Source organism: Salvia splendens, chromosome 4, assembly GCF_004379255.2.
Source record: "Salvia splendens isolate huo1 chromosome 4, SspV2, whole genome shotgun sequence".
NCBI classification, from domain to species: Eukaryota; Viridiplantae; Streptophyta; class Magnoliopsida; order Lamiales; family Lamiaceae; genus Salvia; species Salvia splendens.
Window position 1 is genome coordinate 39,964,998 of NC_056035.1, and position 18,276 is coordinate 39,983,273.

Genomic DNA, 18,276 nt, shown 5'->3' on the forward strand with positions numbered 1-18,276 from the left:
TTCACTAACCCAATTTAATTAGTAATACTACTATTTTCTTCGCCGGGTCTAAAAATGGTAAGGGCAATGGCAATGACAAAATAAGAACAATTTAAGCAATTTACATCTGGGAAAATTTTCTGCACATTGCTGAATTTCCAAATTGATTAAATATATCAGCCTCAAAACTAATTGTTTTTAACTACTAAGCATTTTACACACATTCCCACGTCAAATTTTCAGCAATCATACTCGAGTTTTTAATTGAAGACAAATAATGCTAGTCAATAGTTGATAGCACTACTTATCTCTTATTTGTGAGATTTCTCAAGAATGCAACAAATACTATATGTATACAAGTAATAAATTCAAAATTAACTAGTCATCAAATTGCTTGATGTTAAATTTTGTCACGAGGGGTGATTATGACTAATAAGCCATGACCGTTTTATGTAATATTGTCTTGAGATTAAATCATATCACCAAATAAGTTTTCAGAAGAATAATCCAAATATTGAAAATAACAGGCTCTATCTACCCAATCGATCGATATTCATAAGATTCAATCCGATCTAATCTATCAAACCAAACACAAGCATATTACCAAATAAGTTTTCAGAAGAATAATCCAAATATTGGAAAGATGTGCATAATATCAGTGTGTCAGCAGAAACAATATTCTAGCTAAGCAAGTTGCATCTATGCAAAATCTCAGCAGCAGAAAAAAGTATAACATCGTTCAAATGCACCTAAAATCGAGCAACGAAAATTCATAGCCGTGGCCAGAAGCAAACATAACATTCAACTGAAAATTTTCAAAAAGGGAACAAAGTGACCCAGGTACTTGTCCGGGCGTTCTTGAAAAAGGAATGCCAACCCTGCGATTCACAGCAACACAAGTCCGAGTTCTGATGGTTTCAACGCCTCCCTTAGCCGATAGTTATAGAGATAGTAATACAGTTGCCCATCCCCTTGGCCAAATTTGAGATCCTTCATGAGTGGCTCGTTATCCATGACATCAAGCGCATTAAACACATCGTAATCCTTTTGTTTTGCAACAACAAGAGCATCCTGAAACAGCTGAATCAGTGGGGTCCTTGTGGAGACGTTATAGAACGAGTAAGCTGCCTTGAGAGTAGAGTAACTCGGGTTGTTGAGGATAGAGGAAGGGAGAGCATAGAAGCTGAAGAAGTCTGTTATTTCATGAGTCTCTAGGCTCTCCACTACGTAACTCTCAACTACATTTTCCTGTGGAAGAAGCCAGTGCTCCACTTCATCTTCATCAAAGGTAGGAGCAACAACAAACCGACTCAAGTAGGTTTGCAGCAGTCGAGTAACTGAGAGAACATCTCGGAGCTCCATCTTTCTCAAGCCAGGGGTGGCTGTTGAAGTTGGCAATCTGTAGAGTTTGATTGTTCGGCTCATTGTCATCCTATCCCCGAGCCTGGAGAAACCAATATCAATAAGTTTCTTCGGGTTTAACGTCCTATGCCAGTATTGGCAAGTGGCGACAGGTGTAGGGAGAAGCACACCCGCAGTGTACGCAGCCTGCCATATGTTTTCCAAATGAATCCTTCTCGTCACTTCCTTGATCATCACAGGAGCAAGCCTCTTAGACCTAAGCTTCTTATGCACACACAGAAAATTGACCTCAGCCATTCGAACAACCTCACCACGCACACTCATTTTCACCGGAATACCAGTGATAAAAGCAACGAGTTTCTTGGAAGCCTTCACACGAACCCCAATGTGCCAATTCTGGTAAAAACCCGGAGGGCGCAAACCCCACCTAAGAAACTCCTTTGTATAGTTGAACCTGAATAGGTTGTCATCATCCTCAACGTAATTATTCATCAACAAAAGGTAAACCTCATTGCACACCTCATCTGAATCCATATCACACAGAGTCCACTCATACAATTCAGGGAGGTTGTAGGGCTCCTGTTTTACCTCAGACAACGGCGTTGGCTGCTCAATCGGGCCCTCAGGCAAACTCGAGTCTCCAACATCCTTAAACTGCCCAACAGGCTGGCTTTCCCAGAACTTATGCTCCTGGTTATAAGGGTTGGATCCTTGAAACTGCTGAACAATATCATCAAGGGAGTTTCTAAAGCCAGAAAGCGAAAGAGCAGCAGAGTCTTGCTCTGGAATTTCTTTGTTGGATTCAGATGAAGAATTTTTGTCTGCCATTTCCTAGTACTGCAACAACAATTTCCTCATTTTAATTCTCCAATTGCCGAAAAAGAACAGTTTTTTCTTAATTAGTAATTATTTTTCCAGCAAAACTTTGCATATAACTGCTAAATTCTTCAGCTAAAAATTGAGCAGAAAAGCAGAAACTAATAATAAAAATCCGTAGCATGTTATATCTATTCATATATCGATTCATTACACAAAAACATCATAAAGACTATAACAAATCATGCAATCATGAATCGTTAAACCCTATTTATCAGGAAAATAACGTAATAACGCAATCAAAATAAAGAATCGTAAATTGAAGTGTGAGAACTAAAACCTTACACAGAAATGGCGAAATTTCAATGAGAGTGGAGCGGGAAATCGCCACCTAGGGCTCCACTGCAGCAGTGCTCATTCAAGTAAACGAAGCATTGATGAATTCAACTGTTATTCTATTTTTTTCATTTTGGGGTTTTAATATTTAGATTATTCCTTTTATGCCCAATATTTTGAGAATTTTGCATTCGACTCTACTTTAGTCCCTTTGGTTTAAACTCTTTTTAATTATTCATATATTCCTTTTATCAATGAATAGAAATTTCACTATTTTATTTAGCTAAAGACAATTACCAGTCTTTATATACAATTACCAATCACTAATCAATGTTAATTACATTAGTTGGTAATTGTCTTTATATAAAGACAATTATCTATATAGATAAAGACAATTACCAATCAATATTATAATTTCATAATTAGAAGAAAAAAAAATGCATATGGTAAATATAAAATGAATGTTATTGGCTTACTGCAATGATTGGGCTATGCCACCGCGCGCCGCTAAAGCTAAAATACGCCGCGATAGTTACAAATAAAAATAATGCATGATTAATTAATTTCCCTCAGCATTTCTATTTTCAATTTAAATCCGTGTTTTCAACTATCTCTCTTGAACCGAATTCTTCTCGGAGAAGTTCTGGATTAGACTTTAATTTTCCCTCAATTTTCCACGCGAATGGCGATCATGGACTCGCCGGAGATCGTCGGCGCGACGTCGTCCGGCGCCGAGAATGGCGGCGCGCAGCACGCCACTCTTCGACGGAGGCTCTCCGTTCCGCCTATCCTCGGCTCCGATTCCAGCTCCCCGGAGGCTGAGAGCGCAATCAATGACATCAGAGGTGACAGAAACGGCGCTAGTTTGATGCGGAATTCCCGAGGCGGAGCTGCGGAATCCGAGGACAGGAAGCAGGATAGGGAGTTGAGTTATGGCAACGAGGATGAGGAGGAGAGGGAGGAAAAAGTGAAGGAGGGTGGAGAAAGTAGTAATGCCAAGGGAACGGACGCAATGGCCGCCAAATTCACGTTCAGAGCAGCGGCGCCTGCTCACCGCAAAAATAAGGAGAGTCCTCTTAGCTCCGACGCTATCTTTAAACAGGTAGGTTGGACTTGAACTTCTTTTAGATTACATGGCGTTGCATGAACAGTTTTAGATTTCCTGAAATCCGAGTTTAAATTTTTTCTTACTGGAATATATGATGTTGAATTCATAATTATTGCTTGAGCTGCTTCCATAGTTGATTCGTGCTAATAAGGACCGAAGATTAGTGTAACATTTATGTTGTGATTAATTTACTGAAGTAACTGTTATGCTTGAACTGAAGAATCATAAGAATAACTGTTATAGTTTGTCATTCTTGTGATGTTTATTTGACCCGATTCAGAAAACGAGGCCAAGTATATTGGATTTGATAAAGCAATAATTAGTTGGTGATATTAAATTTGAACTCCCTTAACCCAACATGTTGGTTTAAAGGAAGGGGAAAACTTGGTTTTCACATTTCAATAATGATTCACTTGTCTTCTTGCAGAGCCATGCTGGTCTGTTCAACCTTTGTGTAGTGGTGCTTGTTGCTGTAAATAGCAGACTTATAATTGAGAATTTGATGAAGGTGTGTATTTCGCACAAGGGCCATTTTTTACCCGTACAAATATCACTGCATTGAGTTATCACATGTTTGCTAGCTGAAGTCTCTAGTTATCATTGATGCATGTATATCAAACGTATACATTAAGAAATATTCTCTGTTTTTCTTTCAGGTAGTTAAGTACGTACTTGCTACATCTTAATTGGAATTCTTTAATTTTTTTTGTCTCTAATATCTAACGCTGTCTTTATTCAGTATGGGTGGTTGATCAAAGCAGGATTTTGGTTTAGTTCAACGTCACTTAGTGATTGGCCACTGTTAATGTGTTGGTAATTATATCTTGTACCTTTTTATTGAAATTTGGGAGGATTCGTAAGAGGCTATCTTCACCGTATCTTTTTTCTATATTATTTCTGCAGTCTTTGTCTTCCAGTTTTTGCGCTTGCTGCATATCTTGTTGAGAAGTTGGTGAAACTAAAATATATACATGAGTGGGTAAGTAAATGTCGGTTCATTCCTCCTCCCCCCGTTTTTCTTGTTCGGCATTCTCATGTAGAGGATGATATTTATGCTTACTCTCCTTTCAATACTATGCTAAGCTGCATAGATTCTTCCTTGAACCATGATTAAAGCAAGGGAGTATTTATTAATTTGTGTACACATCAAATGTGAATGGACACAGTTTGCCACTTGAATTTTTAATCATCATAGCAGTCCCTTGCGTCATTGTCTATGATACCATAAAAAGTCATATAGTTGAGTTACATGAACATTTTAGTGTCACTTACACCCTGAGAGTTTTGGTACAGTTGATAATGTTATGAATGCTGAATCGCTGATGATGTTTAGCTGCTTTTTGCTAATTATGTGGGCTTACTCTCTACCTTTAATTAACTTAGCTACTACTGAAACTACTCTTCTCAGGCTAATTAACTTAGTCCACTTCAGTTTTTTTTTTTACTTTTACTCTATGTCGCTATCCAATACAGGCATTACCTTACTTCTTTGATAATAGGTCTTAGTGTCTTACCCACCATTGTGCTTGCTTACTAATCCTGCCTCTGTTGTAGTAGGGGCATTTCTCTATAGTGTTCTTTACATTGTTGTTGGATGACCTTCCTAGTATTAATTGTTATGTGGTGTGAGCTTAGTTGACCATTGTGCTTAATGGTCCATGCAAATAATATTTGTGAATATAGTATTAGTTGAATTTATTCTGTTGCAGGTTGCAGTTTTTCTACATGTAATAATTACAACAGCGGCGATCTTGTTTCCGGTTGTTGTCATTCTTAGGTATGTCTTCAGTACTATATAAGTAGAACATTGTTTCTAAAATGAGGGAATTGTGTGATTAGCACTTTGAGATTGTTTCAAGATTTGACATGAAAGATTTTATGAACATATACTCATCTGGAATGTATGAACTTGCGTTAGTTACTCTTTGCGGCCGCCCACCAATCTATTTGGTATGGTTGGTATGGTTTGATGGCTTTCTCTAGGTAGAAATTGTAATGATTGTTTATTTGACAGACCACTATAATTGGACATAATATAGGAAACAATTCCGCACTACTGCATTCTTATATGTGAAGGTAGTGCAGGATTTTTAAGTGTTTTTTCTTATCTTCAATATGCTGATCCCTTAACCTAGGTCAAGAATTACCTTGTTTAGATTCTTCTTTGAAGATGGCCTATAGTCCCAGTAATATATAAGATTTTTTTTAATGTTCCCCTCAATTTTATCTTAGATTTGGCTAGAGAGAAGAATACCATTGAACTATGATTAACCTGTTCTGCAATTACCCGTCAAACTGGTTGAATAAACAAATTAATACTGTGACGAATTATTGGTAAGAGTGAATTGAAATAGAGGGATCTTTTGGTCCGCTTTCAGGTAACTTTTATTGCTCAGAAACCGATAGAGCAGATCCCAGTATTAGTTGAGAAGTGGAGGGCGTTCCTTAAAATTCTGACATGATATTATAAACATTAGTTTTAAGCAATTCTGTAGGGAGAATGGATCTTAGTTGAACTGGAGTAATACAATCCTGATGTGAAAATCCTATTCAACTGCTGCACAGGTGTGATTCTGCTGTTCTATCTGGTGTTGCGTTGATGCTATTTGCTTGCATTGTATGGCTGAAGCTGGTTTCATACGCACACACAAATTATGATTTGAGAGTACTAGCAAAATCACAGGATAAGGTAATGAGAGAGAATATTTATGTTTTCTTAGTGATTCTGTCACAAGTATTCCCGTTAAGATTAATAATACAAGTATCGGCATAATAGTCCTCACATTCTGTACTAAACAAGTAAACATCAGGATTGTACTAAACAAGCATGGACACTATCTCTTGTCAAAGATGGAGTCATGCTTGGATATTTTCTCATAACAAGTTTACTGTATGATGTCAGTGGGAAGCTGTATCCAGATACTGGAACCTCGACTACTCTTATGATGTTAGCTTTAAGAGTCTGGTTTACTTCATGGTTGCTCCTACATTGTGTTACCAGGTATACTTGCACTTGCAATTCATCAATAAAGAAAGCACACTTCACTCTTCAATCAGTTTTAGTAAACTGAAGTGTAGATTTGTGGGAAAAATTCTTGAAATGGGCATAAGTGGGAACTAGATTCCCAAAATGGGATACTTTTATTACTTCTGGTTTTGGATGTTACGCATTCTGAAAATGCGCAACTGATTAGTGACCATGTGTGTTCTATGCTGCAAGAATAAAGAAGTCTCTTTCTCCTTACGTTAAAAACCTAGTCTTTACTTGCGTGACATTCTTACCAAGTTTAAGTCTCCTAAAGTCCTCAATACGATTTGCTAGGTGTTCACTCATGTGCGACACAAATTCACTTATAACTGGAATCTGGATATACTACTAAGACTACTGTGCATTTTGTATGTTCTTAAACATGTTTGTGTCTGTTTAGAAGATGTTACATAGGAAGCATCATTTCATCATCAGTTAAAGCAGTCAAGGAGCTAACATTCAGTTAATGCCTTGGTTACTTGGACTGGGGGCTTTTTCAAGCTCACACATCCAATCTTGATAGTGCATATTCAGCCAACATGGCGAATAAATGTCATTTGGAGTCATTCGGTAGTGTGTACTAACATTGTAAGAGCAAAGTATGTGCATTGTCAAGCAGCTGCATAGAAGGAAAAGTCATTATCAGTAACATAATCCCTGTAAATTATACTTATCAATTTTGTGCTCCCGTTCTGAGGTGCAACCGTGCAAGTCCTTAGCACTACTCTGGTTTGTGGAACATCAACTATAAGTGCTTATAGCTTATGTGATTGTGCCTGGATTAAGTGAGTTCTGTTGTTTGTAGCCAAGCTACCCTCGAACATCATGCATTCGGAAGGGTTGGGTGGTAAGGCAACTCATTAAACTGGTAATATTCACAGGATTCATGGGATTTATTATAGAACAGGTAATTTCCTGTTTCTTGCTCTTCAATTTAGATAGTTCACCTTATTTAACTTGAAACGTGGCTTTAATATTGTTTGCTTTATGATGCAGTATATAAACCCGATTGTTCAAAATTCTCAACATCCCCTGAAAGGGGATCTTTTGTATGCTGTGGAGAGGGTCTTGAAGCTTTCAGTTCCAAATTTATACGTGTGGCTTTGCATGTTTTACTGTTTTTTTCACCTCTGGTATGTTAGTTCTTCCTAAAGTTTAATAAATATATTCACAGTCAAATTATTACTCCCTCCGTTTCCTAAAAATAGTAACTCTTTCCTTTTTGGGCCGTTTCCTAAAAGTAGAAACACTCCATAATAGGAAAGTTCTTACTCTCTATAAGGTGGGACTCATTATCCACTTGTTCTTTCTATCTCTCTCTTACTTTACCAATTCTGTATTAAAACCCGTGCCGTTCTAAAAGTTCCTATTTTTAGAAACTGAGGGAGTATGATAGATTAATATGCTTTACTTTGTTCAAGAAGTATTATGGCGTGTGGCTGTGTTTTTTCTCCTCGGGTTTTATAAGCCTTTGTATGATGAGAAACTATGTTTACCACTCAACTTAGCTTGTCCTTTTAATTACATTACTCTGATCATATACTTACATGCAGTGCTATGATATAGGCTAAATATACTTGCTGAACTGTTATGCTTTGGGGACCGTGAGTTTTATAAGGATTGGTGGAATGCAAAGACCGTTGAGGAGGTGAACACTATCCTTTTCTATTGTTTCTCTGCTATTCTCTTTATCAGAATATAAATCATGGCTGACAAATTATTTTGGATGATCCTACAATGTATTGATGGGACGATGTTGCTACTTTCGTCAGTATTGGAGAATGTGGAATATGGTGAGTTATTCAGAGCTTATTTATAATGTGGACTCACATCATCACACTGAGAACTCACATGTCAAACAAGTGTTCCGACATGGTTATGATGGAATTTGGTTGTGGTTGGGTGAAGGGGTTACTAGTTTTAGAACGCATAACAATTTAAAGCAATTGGTAATAAGCAGCACTAGTGCAGTAGTACCCAAATGCAAGCAGTGTTAACTTATAGTTTCAGCAACTAATGGCTGTCAGTAAATGTAATAATGGAGTGCTCATTTCAGTTGGAAGAAGAAGAGAAGAAGAAGGAAGCTCGGCTTTGAGCTCGGCTTTGAGTTCGGCTTTGAGCCGAGAAGACAGTTGGTCTTGAGCCGAGAAGCAAAGGAGTTCGGTTTGTGTACCGAGAAAGGAGTTCGGTTTGTGAACCGAGAAGGGAGCTCGGTTGTGAGCCGAAGAGAGTGCTCGGTTGTGAGCCGAAAAGAAAGTTCGGTCTTGAGTCAAGAATAGAGTTCGTCTTGAGCCGAGAAAGAAGAAGCAACAGTTCGGTCTTGAACCGAGAAGGAAGTTCGGCCTAGAGAAACTAGCCGTTGGAGCAGCAGTTAGTTAGCCGAGATGTAGCGGTTATTCTTCTTGCTTTCTTGATTCTTCTTGTAGTTAGTTAGTAGCAGTTGCTACGTGATTATAGAGCTTTAAATAGCTCACCATGTATGTAGTTTAGAGATAGAGTTTAATCAATAAAGAGTTTTCCAGTTTTCTCTCCAAGATTATCATCTTCAATACTCAAAGTGTGAGTGTGTGTGTTTCCTGCATTGTGTGATCTCATACAACAGTGAGTGTGTGTGTGATCTTATTAAGTGTGTGAAAGCCTTGTGTGCGTAAATCCCAACAAGTGGCGCCGTCTGTGGGAAAGGGATATTGAAGCTGATTTGCAGAGGATCAAACGGTTTCAGAGATGGCAGCAAGGCTTGATGCAGAAAAGTTCACAGGCAAGAATGATTATAGCCTGTGGAAGATGAAGATGAAGGCGGTCTTGATTCAACAAGGCTTGGCCGCAGTTCTTGCAAATACAGAAGAGAAAGGAAAGGCTCCAATGCTTGATGATAAAGCTCAGGCAAAGATGGAGGAGATGCAGCTCAAGGCACATTCTGCAGTGATTCTGTGCCTTGGAGATAAGGTCTTGAGGGAAGTTCAAGAAGCCAAGACTGCGGTGGAGATCTTGAACAGGTTAGATGAAGTTTACCTGGCAAAATCTTTGGCTAACCGGCTGTATCTCAAGAAGAGGCTCTATGCCTATAGTTTTTCTGGTGAAAAATCTATCATAGAGCAGTTGGAGGAGTTCAATAAGATCATTGATGATCTGGGCTCTGTGGATGTTAAAATTTCAGATGAAGACAAGGCCATTCTTACATTGAATGCCTTGCCTAGCTCGTATGACCAGTTGAGTGATGCAATTATCTATGGCAGAGATAAGCCTATCACCTATGCAGAAGTCTACTCGGCCTTGATGGCTAAGGAACTCCAGAAGACTACCAGCAGAGGCTCTGCAAGCTCCAATGTTCAAGCTGCAGAGGCCTTGAATGTGAAGAAGTTCAAAAAGCAGAACTTCAAGAAAAAGTTTGAGGGCTCTAAACCCTCAAGTTCTGATGCTCAGAAGGAAACCAGAGCATGTTTTTGGTGCAAGAAACCAGGGCACTTGAAGAAGGACTGCCATGCCTGGAAGAGAAAACTAGCCTCTGAGGGCCACAACACTTCTGATTGTGTAGAGAGTACTGATCCCCCTGCTCAACTCATGAATGTCAGTGATAATGGGATCAGTCACAGGTGGATAATGGACTCAGGGTGCAGCTTCCATATGTGCCCCAACAAATCTTGGTTTCATGATCTTCAGGAAGCATCAGGGACTGTAGTTCTTGGAAATAACCATGTGTGTCAGATCAAAGGGATAGGGAAAGTGAAGCTAAGTTTGCAAGATGGCTCTATAAAGATCCTAACTGGGGTGAGGTATATTCCGGAAGTGAAAAGAAATCTCATCTCATTGGGAATGCTGGAGGAGAAAGGGTTCACCATATTGATGAGTCAGGGAAAGATGCTTGTGAAATCTGGGAATGCAGTGATGATGGAGGCTGACAGAGAGCACATTCTCTATTATCTGAAGGCTAAGGCTGTTGATGGAGAAAGCAATGCAGTGTCAGATGATTCCATAATGCTATGGCACAAGAGATTGGGCCATCCAGCAGAAGGAAGCTTGAAAGAACTCATCAAGAAGGGCCTGATCTCTGGAGATTTCAACAAGATGGACCCCTGTGAGCAGTGTATACTTGGAAAAGCAAAGAAGGCACCCTATCCTACAGGTATTCACTCTTCTACAGCCCCATTAGACTACATACATAGTGATCTCTGGGGCCCTTCACCTGTAAGCTCAATTGGTGGTGGGAAATACTACCTTGCTATTATTGATGACTACACTAGGAAACTGTGGGTGTACATACTGAAAGAAAAATCAGAGACATTCACAAAATTCAAGATATGGTGTAAAGAGGTGGAGCTAGAGAAGGGAAGGAGTGTTAAATGCCTAAGAACTGACAATGGCTTGGAATTCTTGTCTACTGAGTTTGATCTGTTTTGCAAAGAGAAGGGTATGAAGAGGCACCGCACTGTTCCTGGTAACCCCCAGCAAAATGGTGTTGTGGAGAGGATGAATAGGACTATCCTAGAGAGAGTAAGGTGCTTGTTACTCAGTTCTGGTCTGAGCAACAGATTTTGGGGAGAGGCTGTGTATACAGCAGCCTATCTCATCAATAAGTGTCCATCTACTGCCCTTAAGTCTGAGACTCCTGATTACATGTGGTATGGAGCCCATAGTGACTACTCAAAATACAAGGTGTTTGGGTGCGCAGCCTATGCTCATGCTAGGCAAAGTAAGCTTGAGGCTAGGGCTCTGAAATGCATATTGCTGGGGTATCAGAGGGGTGTTAAGGGGTATAGGCTCTGGTGCATTGAGCCTGGTAGGCAGAAGGTGGTGGTGAGTAGGGATGTTGTGTTCTTGGAGGATCAGATGCCATACTTAAAAAGGAAGCTGGACTCCAATGAAGTTGAGAGTGATTTCCTCAAGGTGGAGCCAGTGGGACTTTGCCAAGGAGCAGGTGGAGCCTCTGACTCAGAAAGTGAGTCTGAACCAGAGGATGATGGTGCTCTAGCTCGAGGTAGAAAAAATGATGAGCCTACAGCAGATTCTGCCAGAGAGTACCAGATAGCAAGAGATAGAGGCAGAAGAAATACAAGACCACCTGAAAGGTTTTCTGATGTGGTCTACTATGCACTTTGTGCTGCTGAGAGCATTGATATTGCAGATCCTCTCACATATAAAGAAGCCATGAAGAGTAAAGACAGAGAAAGGTGGATTGAAGCCATGAATGAGGAAATGGAATCTTTACTCAAGAACAAAACATGGATTTTGGTGGATAAATCCAGACTGACTACAGATGGAAAAGAAAGGAGGCTGATCAGTTGTAAGTGGTTGTTTAAGAAAAAGATTGAGACCACTGATAAAGATAGAATCAGATTCAAGGCAAGGCTGGTGGCTAGGGGCTTCACACAGCAAGAAGGAATTGATTTCAATGAAGTATTTGCTCCAGTTGTTAAGCACACTTCGATTAGGATCTTGTTGGCAGTTGTGAACCAGCTAGACTGGGAGCTACAACAGCTTGATGTGAAGACAGCCTTCCTCAATGGGGATCTAGAGGAGACTATCTTCATGGAACAGCCAGAGGGCTATGTGAAGATTGGAGAAGAAGGCAAGGTGTGCCTGTTACAGAAAAGTCTTTATGGACTTAAGCAAAGTCCTAGACAGTGGAATAGGAAGTTTGATGCACAGATGAAGAAGATTGGCTTCTCCAAGTCAGAATATGATGATTGCATCTACATCAAGAAGGCAGGCAAGACTCCCATTGCCTACCTATTACTCTATGTGGATGATATGCTACTTGCAGGGCCTTCTATGACAGAAATTCAGAAAGTTAAACAAGATCTGAAGTCAAGCTTTGAAATGAAGGATCTAGGAGAGTCAAGGAAGATCCTAGGCATACATATTCAGAGAGATAGAGGCTGCAAGAAGCTGTGGATGCTGCAAACTGACTATATTGAGAAAGTGTTGCAGAGATTCAAAATGGAAAATGCAAAAGCTGCATCAACTCCTCTGTCCCAGAGTTTTAAGCTATCAAAGGAACAAGCCCCTAAAACTAAGCAAGAGGCTGGTGAGATGGAGGCTATCCCTTATGCTAGTGTGGTTGGAAGTGTTATGTACACTATGATTTGTACAAGACCAGATTTGGCTCATGCTATCTCAGTGACTAGCAGATACATGGCAGACCCGGGGAAGGAGCATTGGAATGCTCTTAAGTGGATATTGAGGTACATGAAGTCAACTAAGGACTGGGGGATTGTGTTCAATGGCTGGGAAGGTGAATCTGAGGAGGTTGTGCAGGGCTATTGTGATGCAGACTATGCTGCAAACCTGGACAACAGAAAGTCCCAAACAGGTTATCTTTTCACCATGTTTGGAACTGTAATCAGCTGGAAGTCAGGGTTGCAAAGTGTTGTTGCTCTCTCAACAACAGAATCAGAGTATATAGCTCTCACTGCAGCTGTACAGGAGAGTTTTTGGATTCAGGGAGTGATTTCTGACTTTGGTTTTGACCAAAAGACAATGGTGATTCATTGTGACAGCAGCTCAGCTATATGCTTGGCTAAACATCCGGGTTTCCATGAAAGGAGCAAGCATATAGACATAAAGTTGCACTTTATTAGAGATGAGATTGAAAGGGGAAGGGTGAAGGTGGTTAAGATTAACACCTTGCACAATCCGGCAGATATGCTAACTAAATCTCTAAGTAGAGACAAGTTTGATCATTGCAAGAAGTTGATCAATGTTTGTGCGAGAACTGAGATGAGCCCTCAGGTGGAGAATTGTAATAATGGAGTGCTCATTTCAGTTGGAAGAAGAAGAGAAGAAGAAGGAAGCTCGGCTTTGAGCTCGGCTTTGAGTTCGGCTTTGAGCCGAGAAGACAGTTGGTCTTGAGCCGAGAAGCAAAGGAGTTCGGTTTGTGTACCGAGAAAGGAGTTCGGTTTGTGAACCGAGAAGGGAGCTCGGTTGTGAGCCGAAGAGAGTGCTCGGTTGTGAGCCGAAAAGAAAGTTCGGTCTTGAGTCAAGAATAGAGTTCGTCTTGAGCCGAGAAAGAAGAAGCAACAGTTCGGTCTTGAACCGAGAAGGAAGTTCGGCCTAGAGAAACTAGCCGTTGGAGCAGCAGTTAGTTAGCCGAGATGTAGCGGTTATTCTTCTTGCTTTCTTGATTCTTCTTGTAGTTAGTTAGTAGCAGTTGCTACGTGATTATAGAGCTTTAAATAGCTCACCATGTATGTAGTTTAGAGATAGAGTTTAATCAATAAAGAGTTTTCCAGTTTTCTCTCCAAGATTATCATCTTCAATACTCAAAGTGTGAGTGTGTGTGTTTCCTGCATTGTGTGATCTCATACAACAGTGAGTGTGTGTGTGATCTTATTAAGTGTGTGAAAGCCTTGTGTGCGTAAATCCCAACAGTAAATCTGCTTTTAATCATTACACAGTGCACCATTATGTGAGTCCATATGATGCATAAACATTATTTTCCTTCTCTATCTGAAATGAGTTAGTCCATAATATTTGCTAATAGAGCCTCACTAAGATGCATAAATATCCTTTTTCCTTTTCTATCTAAAAAGATTAACGTGATAATATCGTGTGCCCAACAACTTTATCAGTTAGGCTTAAGAGAAGCTTCTAAAACTTAGGTGGTGGCAGAAATATGGAACGCATTTTGCTTGTAGAAAATGGGTTGGGTAAAGGAGAAACAGGTTGCTCAACAAATCAGAACTCTTAATAATGTTCATGTCTCGCGTTGGCCATAAGTGCTTATTTCCACTCAGCAAAATGTTTTGTGAAATTTTTGCCAAATTAATTGGGCTAGCTGGATTATCAATTATGGTTTCTCTGTTTCAAAATAGATATCAAATACTAGTATCAACGAGTAGGTATTAGTTTTATTTTATAAAATATGCATAGAAGTATCATATGGTACATAATCGGAACGTACATAATTATCCCACTTCTGCCACCATATCTTAGTTCTACTGTTTTACTGCAGTTGCTATCATCCATTGTACAATTTCTTATTATCTTTTTTCCATCGCAGCCTGTCCATAAATGGATGGTTCGACATATATATTGCCCGTCTCTACAGAATGGGTTGCCTAAGGTATTTTCATGTAACCAGTATGTTGGTTAATCAACTTCCTGTGAATGCATGTGCGGATCTATTGGTTATAGGCAGTTATTTTCATGGTACTACCTTAAATTTCAACTTCAAATTATCTTTTTTCACGTGTGGTCTTACTCTTTTATGAGCATATACATGTCATACAATCTGACATCTGTGTGCAACTGCTAGTATCCAACAAGCTCAGATCAATTTGTTTGTTTGCTACCAGTGCTGCTGCCTCCATTTCTGTTGACCTTCTATAGATTTCATTCTTTAGTAAAATTTAGAAGCTTGATCGCTCTTCTCATAATTTCCATGTGGAAGTATGTGATGCACACATACTGGCAAAATATCGCCCATCTTATTACTATATTTTTGTGAGTGGTAATTTCTTTGACCAAATAAATCAAAAGAATAAAAAAATTAAGGTGCTGGTATTTTCCACTCAACTGTGCCCCACAATAAACAATTAGATAATGTTGTCCATATTATAAGAGCCTTTGTCCTCTGCTAGTTTCTGAATTTACTATATTGGTGGTTATGGATTGGCGATTAATGATATTTATATTTGCTTGTGTCTCCTACCTTTATTTTTAAATTCCCTCGGTTTCTGTTGCAGACGGTGGCAATTTTGATTGCATTTCTTGTTTCTGCAATTTTCCATGAGGTATGATGACCTTCTCCTGGTTTATTTTATTCATGAAACTTAGGAACTCTAGCTGTGTTAGATAATTGTGGGTTAGATGTGCCAAAACAGTTGTGCGTAGCTGTCCCTTGCCACATATTCAAGTTTTGGGCATTCTCTGGTATCATGCTTCAGGTATGAATTTTTTTTTTCTACTCTATAAATCTGACTATCCATAATCCAGCATGACACATGACGCCATTGTTTAATGATATCTTGTGAGGTTTAGACAGAACAACGTAGTATTTGGGGATGCTCGTCTTCAGAGGCAAAATGTCCTAGGGCAATAGCACACGTTTCTCTCTAATTGTAATTTATCAGCATCCCCTGCATTGTACTATTGTAATGTGGTAGCATAAATAAAAACTCTGACAGTAAATATGGTTAATATACCAATCTGAATTTGGATTATTTGTTTAACATTGGATCCAGGAAATACTCAAATTTAAGTTTTAATTAGCGTAACACTAATTTTAGATATAATGCATGGAGAGAGCAGTTTACAATGTCAGTTAGTATTGCAATGCTGGTGAAATGAATCAACTTCTGTATTGCATTGAATTTTCAAATGAGGTGAAAAGTAAGAAGAGAAAACAGAATAGACTTTGTTGGTTTCTATCAGCCTATCTTCATCGAATAAAAACATGGCAGAACTGCTGCAGTGATTTTCACTGCTTGTCACTTTGAAGGTGGATTTTTAATTCCTTCCTCTACTTTGTATTTGAACAGGTTCCTCTTGTAATTGTGACTAATTACTTACAAGACAAGTTCAAAAACTCAATGGTAGGCTTCTGCTTTCTTATCACATTTACTACTTTTGTTTATTTACCATGCTTATTTACCAGTTTGACAGTGAATGACTTGACCTGATGAGAATGCCCACCCCAACAACCCCCCAACAAAGAAACAGAAATGGGAAAAAAATGTGGTGTATTAGTATTGTGGCTCACGTTAAGTTGACTTGTTCCTTATTGCTGAGTACAGCTTCTAGTTAGAGTAATTGCAAATAATCGGTTTATGATGTGAAAATTATCTTATAATACCTTAAATTGTCTTCATAACAACTATGTGCTAGACCTTTCTCCAAAGCTGTCCTGTATGAATCTGAAACTTACCTTACTCTCCTGAGATACCGGTGTATCATTCTAATTTCTCGATTTGACTCCCATTTAAAAGGCTTAGCAGTTCCTTCACTAAGTTTGGAAGACATGTATTAGCACGGAAAGATCCCTTTAACATCAGTAGTGCAGAAGCTCTACTCTGTCTCAAATAATAACTTATGGGGGATTCTATGTTTCTTTTCTTTCGCTCTTGTAGATCCATAAATTGGTAATATTTGTAAAAATCAGTTGCCTATAATTTATACTCTCCACCAGGTGGGCAATATGATGTTTTGGTGCTTCTTCTGCATCTTCGGTCAACCTATGTGTGTGCTGCTGTACTACCACGACTTGATGAATCGAAAAGCTAGCACAAGGTAGGGATATCCGTCTTCAAAAGATAACCTTCCAAGCAGATAACCCCTCTCCCCGAGGAGAAAAGAAGAATCCTAATTATATGCCAACAGAGAACTTGCTCCATCTTATCTGTGTGAAACGGCTTGCAGTAGTATGGTAGCTGCCATAGCAAGAGAACTTCATGATTTGTTGTTGTAATGTGGGTAAGGGGCCATCGAAGTTTGTCCATTCCTCAAGAAAATATACAGAAAATTTGATGAAACATTGACAATTTCAGACTGTGGAGATGGTTTCAGTTTGTACTTCTATTTTTATATGTGCTATATGTAAATTCTGGCAAAAATATGAGCATTTTCATGTACTCCCTTTGTCCACCATTAAGTGTGTCATTTGAGATCGTGCTTTAAGAAATGTGGCTGGAAAAAATAAGAGAAAACAGCAAGTAAATATTTATTACAAGCAGTTGGAGGTTTGGAATGCTCTCTACTTCTGACTTTTCCTCATCAATGACATGTAGTATGTCTTTTTTGAGATATATACCACAGTGATAATAACATATGATGTGTAGCACACTGAAACCCATGGGTACCATAAACCAACCTTATGCCACATATGTAGCAGCACAATTTAAGTGGTGTTTGGTGAGGCTAGATAAGGTAAGATAGTTAAGTTATCAGCCTTAGATGGGCATTTGGTAGCCTAGACAAAATATAAATGCGGCTCATGTGAAATACTCGGTACACAAAATAGCTATTTTATTATGATAAATAATCAATAAAAAAAGGTGTGATTGTGTATCTATCTCTCAAATTTATGCTTTTGACTTTAATAGTCCTTCCTCACATTTCGATAGTCTATTCCCCTCAAATTTCAGCTATTTAAATTTTATTTACTTATACTAATTAATAAAGTTTGCTATTGTTAAATTTTTCCTTATGCTAAAATCATTAATTATGTTATAAGTAAATTCAATTAACCAAAAATAAATATAAGAAGGGCATGCATGTCTTTTCATACATATAAACAAATCATCTCATTTCATATCTTAATATCTTAAGCTATCAAACACTAATGTAAAATTATGTTATCTTACAAAATTAAGATAAATCATCTCACTTTGAGTTATCACATGTTAAAACATGTAGCCTACCAAATAAGCACTAAGTATCCACAATAGAGTGGAACAACCACGATTCCGACAAGGCACAACCACAAAAATTTGTCCAGTCCAATAGCAGTCACGCCACAGTCACAAATCACATTATTTTATCAATTGTTGGTATATTTTAATTGGATTGGAACAAAATTAATTGGACAAAAATAAATAGAATGGAATGGAATGAAAAAAAAAATGAATTGGGAATAGATATTTTATAGAAATAAAATTTAAAAAAAAAACTAAAAAAATTCGGCAAACACCGTCGCGGCTCCGCCACCACC

General features: G+C 38.7%; 2 protein-coding genes across 6 annotated transcripts; one reads left to right on the forward strand and one right to left on the reverse strand.

Annotated features, from left to right (window-relative positions):
- Nucleotides 1-579: 579 nt before the first annotated feature.
- Nucleotides 580-2,622, reverse strand: LOC121801313 (glycylpeptide N-tetradecanoyltransferase 1-like). Of its 2 annotated transcripts, none has more exons than XM_042200782.1 (2): nucleotides 2,503-2,622; nucleotides 580-2,178 (listed from the first exon to the last, which is right to left on the reverse strand). In XM_042200782.1, exon 2 carries the CDS (start codon nucleotides 2,167-2,169, stop codon nucleotides 865-867), a length of 1,305 nt encoding a protein of 434 aa, XP_042056716.1. In that variant the 5' UTR covers nucleotides 2,170-2,178; nucleotides 2,503-2,622; the 3' UTR covers nucleotides 580-864. The 2 variants fall into 2 exon arrangements, with proteins under 2 accessions (XP_042056716.1, XP_042056717.1); XM_042200783.1 differs by having other exon boundaries at nucleotides 2,498-2,616.
- A 433-nt stretch (nucleotides 2,623-3,055) lies between these two features.
- LOC121800031 (diacylglycerol O-acyltransferase 1A-like) lies at nucleotides 3,056-17,213 on the forward strand. 4 transcript variants are annotated; one of them, XR_006050419.1, is made up of 16 exons: nucleotides 3,058-3,595; nucleotides 4,029-4,109; nucleotides 4,341-4,414; nucleotides 4,505-4,580; nucleotides 5,311-5,378; nucleotides 6,167-6,290; nucleotides 6,504-6,602; nucleotides 7,435-7,536; nucleotides 7,626-7,762; nucleotides 8,196-8,277; nucleotides 8,402-8,422; nucleotides 14,629-14,691; nucleotides 15,314-15,361; nucleotides 15,438-15,514; nucleotides 16,109-16,162; nucleotides 16,756-16,778. XR_006050419.1 is itself a non-coding variant. In XM_042199579.1 (16 exons), exons 1-16 carry the CDS (start codon nucleotides 3,176-3,178, stop codon nucleotides 16,858-16,860), a joined length of 1,617 nt encoding a protein of 538 aa, XP_042055513.1. In that variant the 5' UTR covers nucleotides 3,058-3,175; the 3' UTR covers nucleotides 16,861-17,213. The 4 variants fall into 4 exon arrangements, 2 of the variants coding, with proteins under 2 accessions (XP_042055513.1, XP_042055514.1); XM_042199579.1 differs by having other exon boundaries at nucleotides 15,452-15,514; nucleotides 16,756-17,213; XR_006050420.1 differs by lacking the exon at nucleotides 8,402-8,422 and having other exon boundaries at nucleotides 3,056-3,595; nucleotides 16,756-16,779.
- Nucleotides 17,214-18,276: the final 1,063 nt, after the last annotated feature.

Bases quoted from the DNA above. Each gene is read 5' to 3' on its own strand.
- LOC121801313 (XM_042200782.1), bottom strand. From the start codon at position 2,169: ATGGCAGACAAAAATTCTTCATCTGAATCCAACAAAGAAATTCCAGAG.
- LOC121800031 (XM_042199579.1), top strand. From the start codon at position 3,176: ATGGCGATCATGGACTCGCCGGAGATCGTCGGCGCGACGTCGTCCGGC. The intron at 3,596-4,028 runs GTAGGTTGGACT...GTCTTCTTGCAG, and splicing joins CCGACGCTATCTTTAAACAG to AGCCATGCTGGTCTGTTCAA. The intron at 6,603-7,434 runs GTATACTTGCAC...TGTTGTTTGTAG, and splicing joins CTCCTACATTGTGTTACCAG to CCAAGCTACCCTCGAACATC.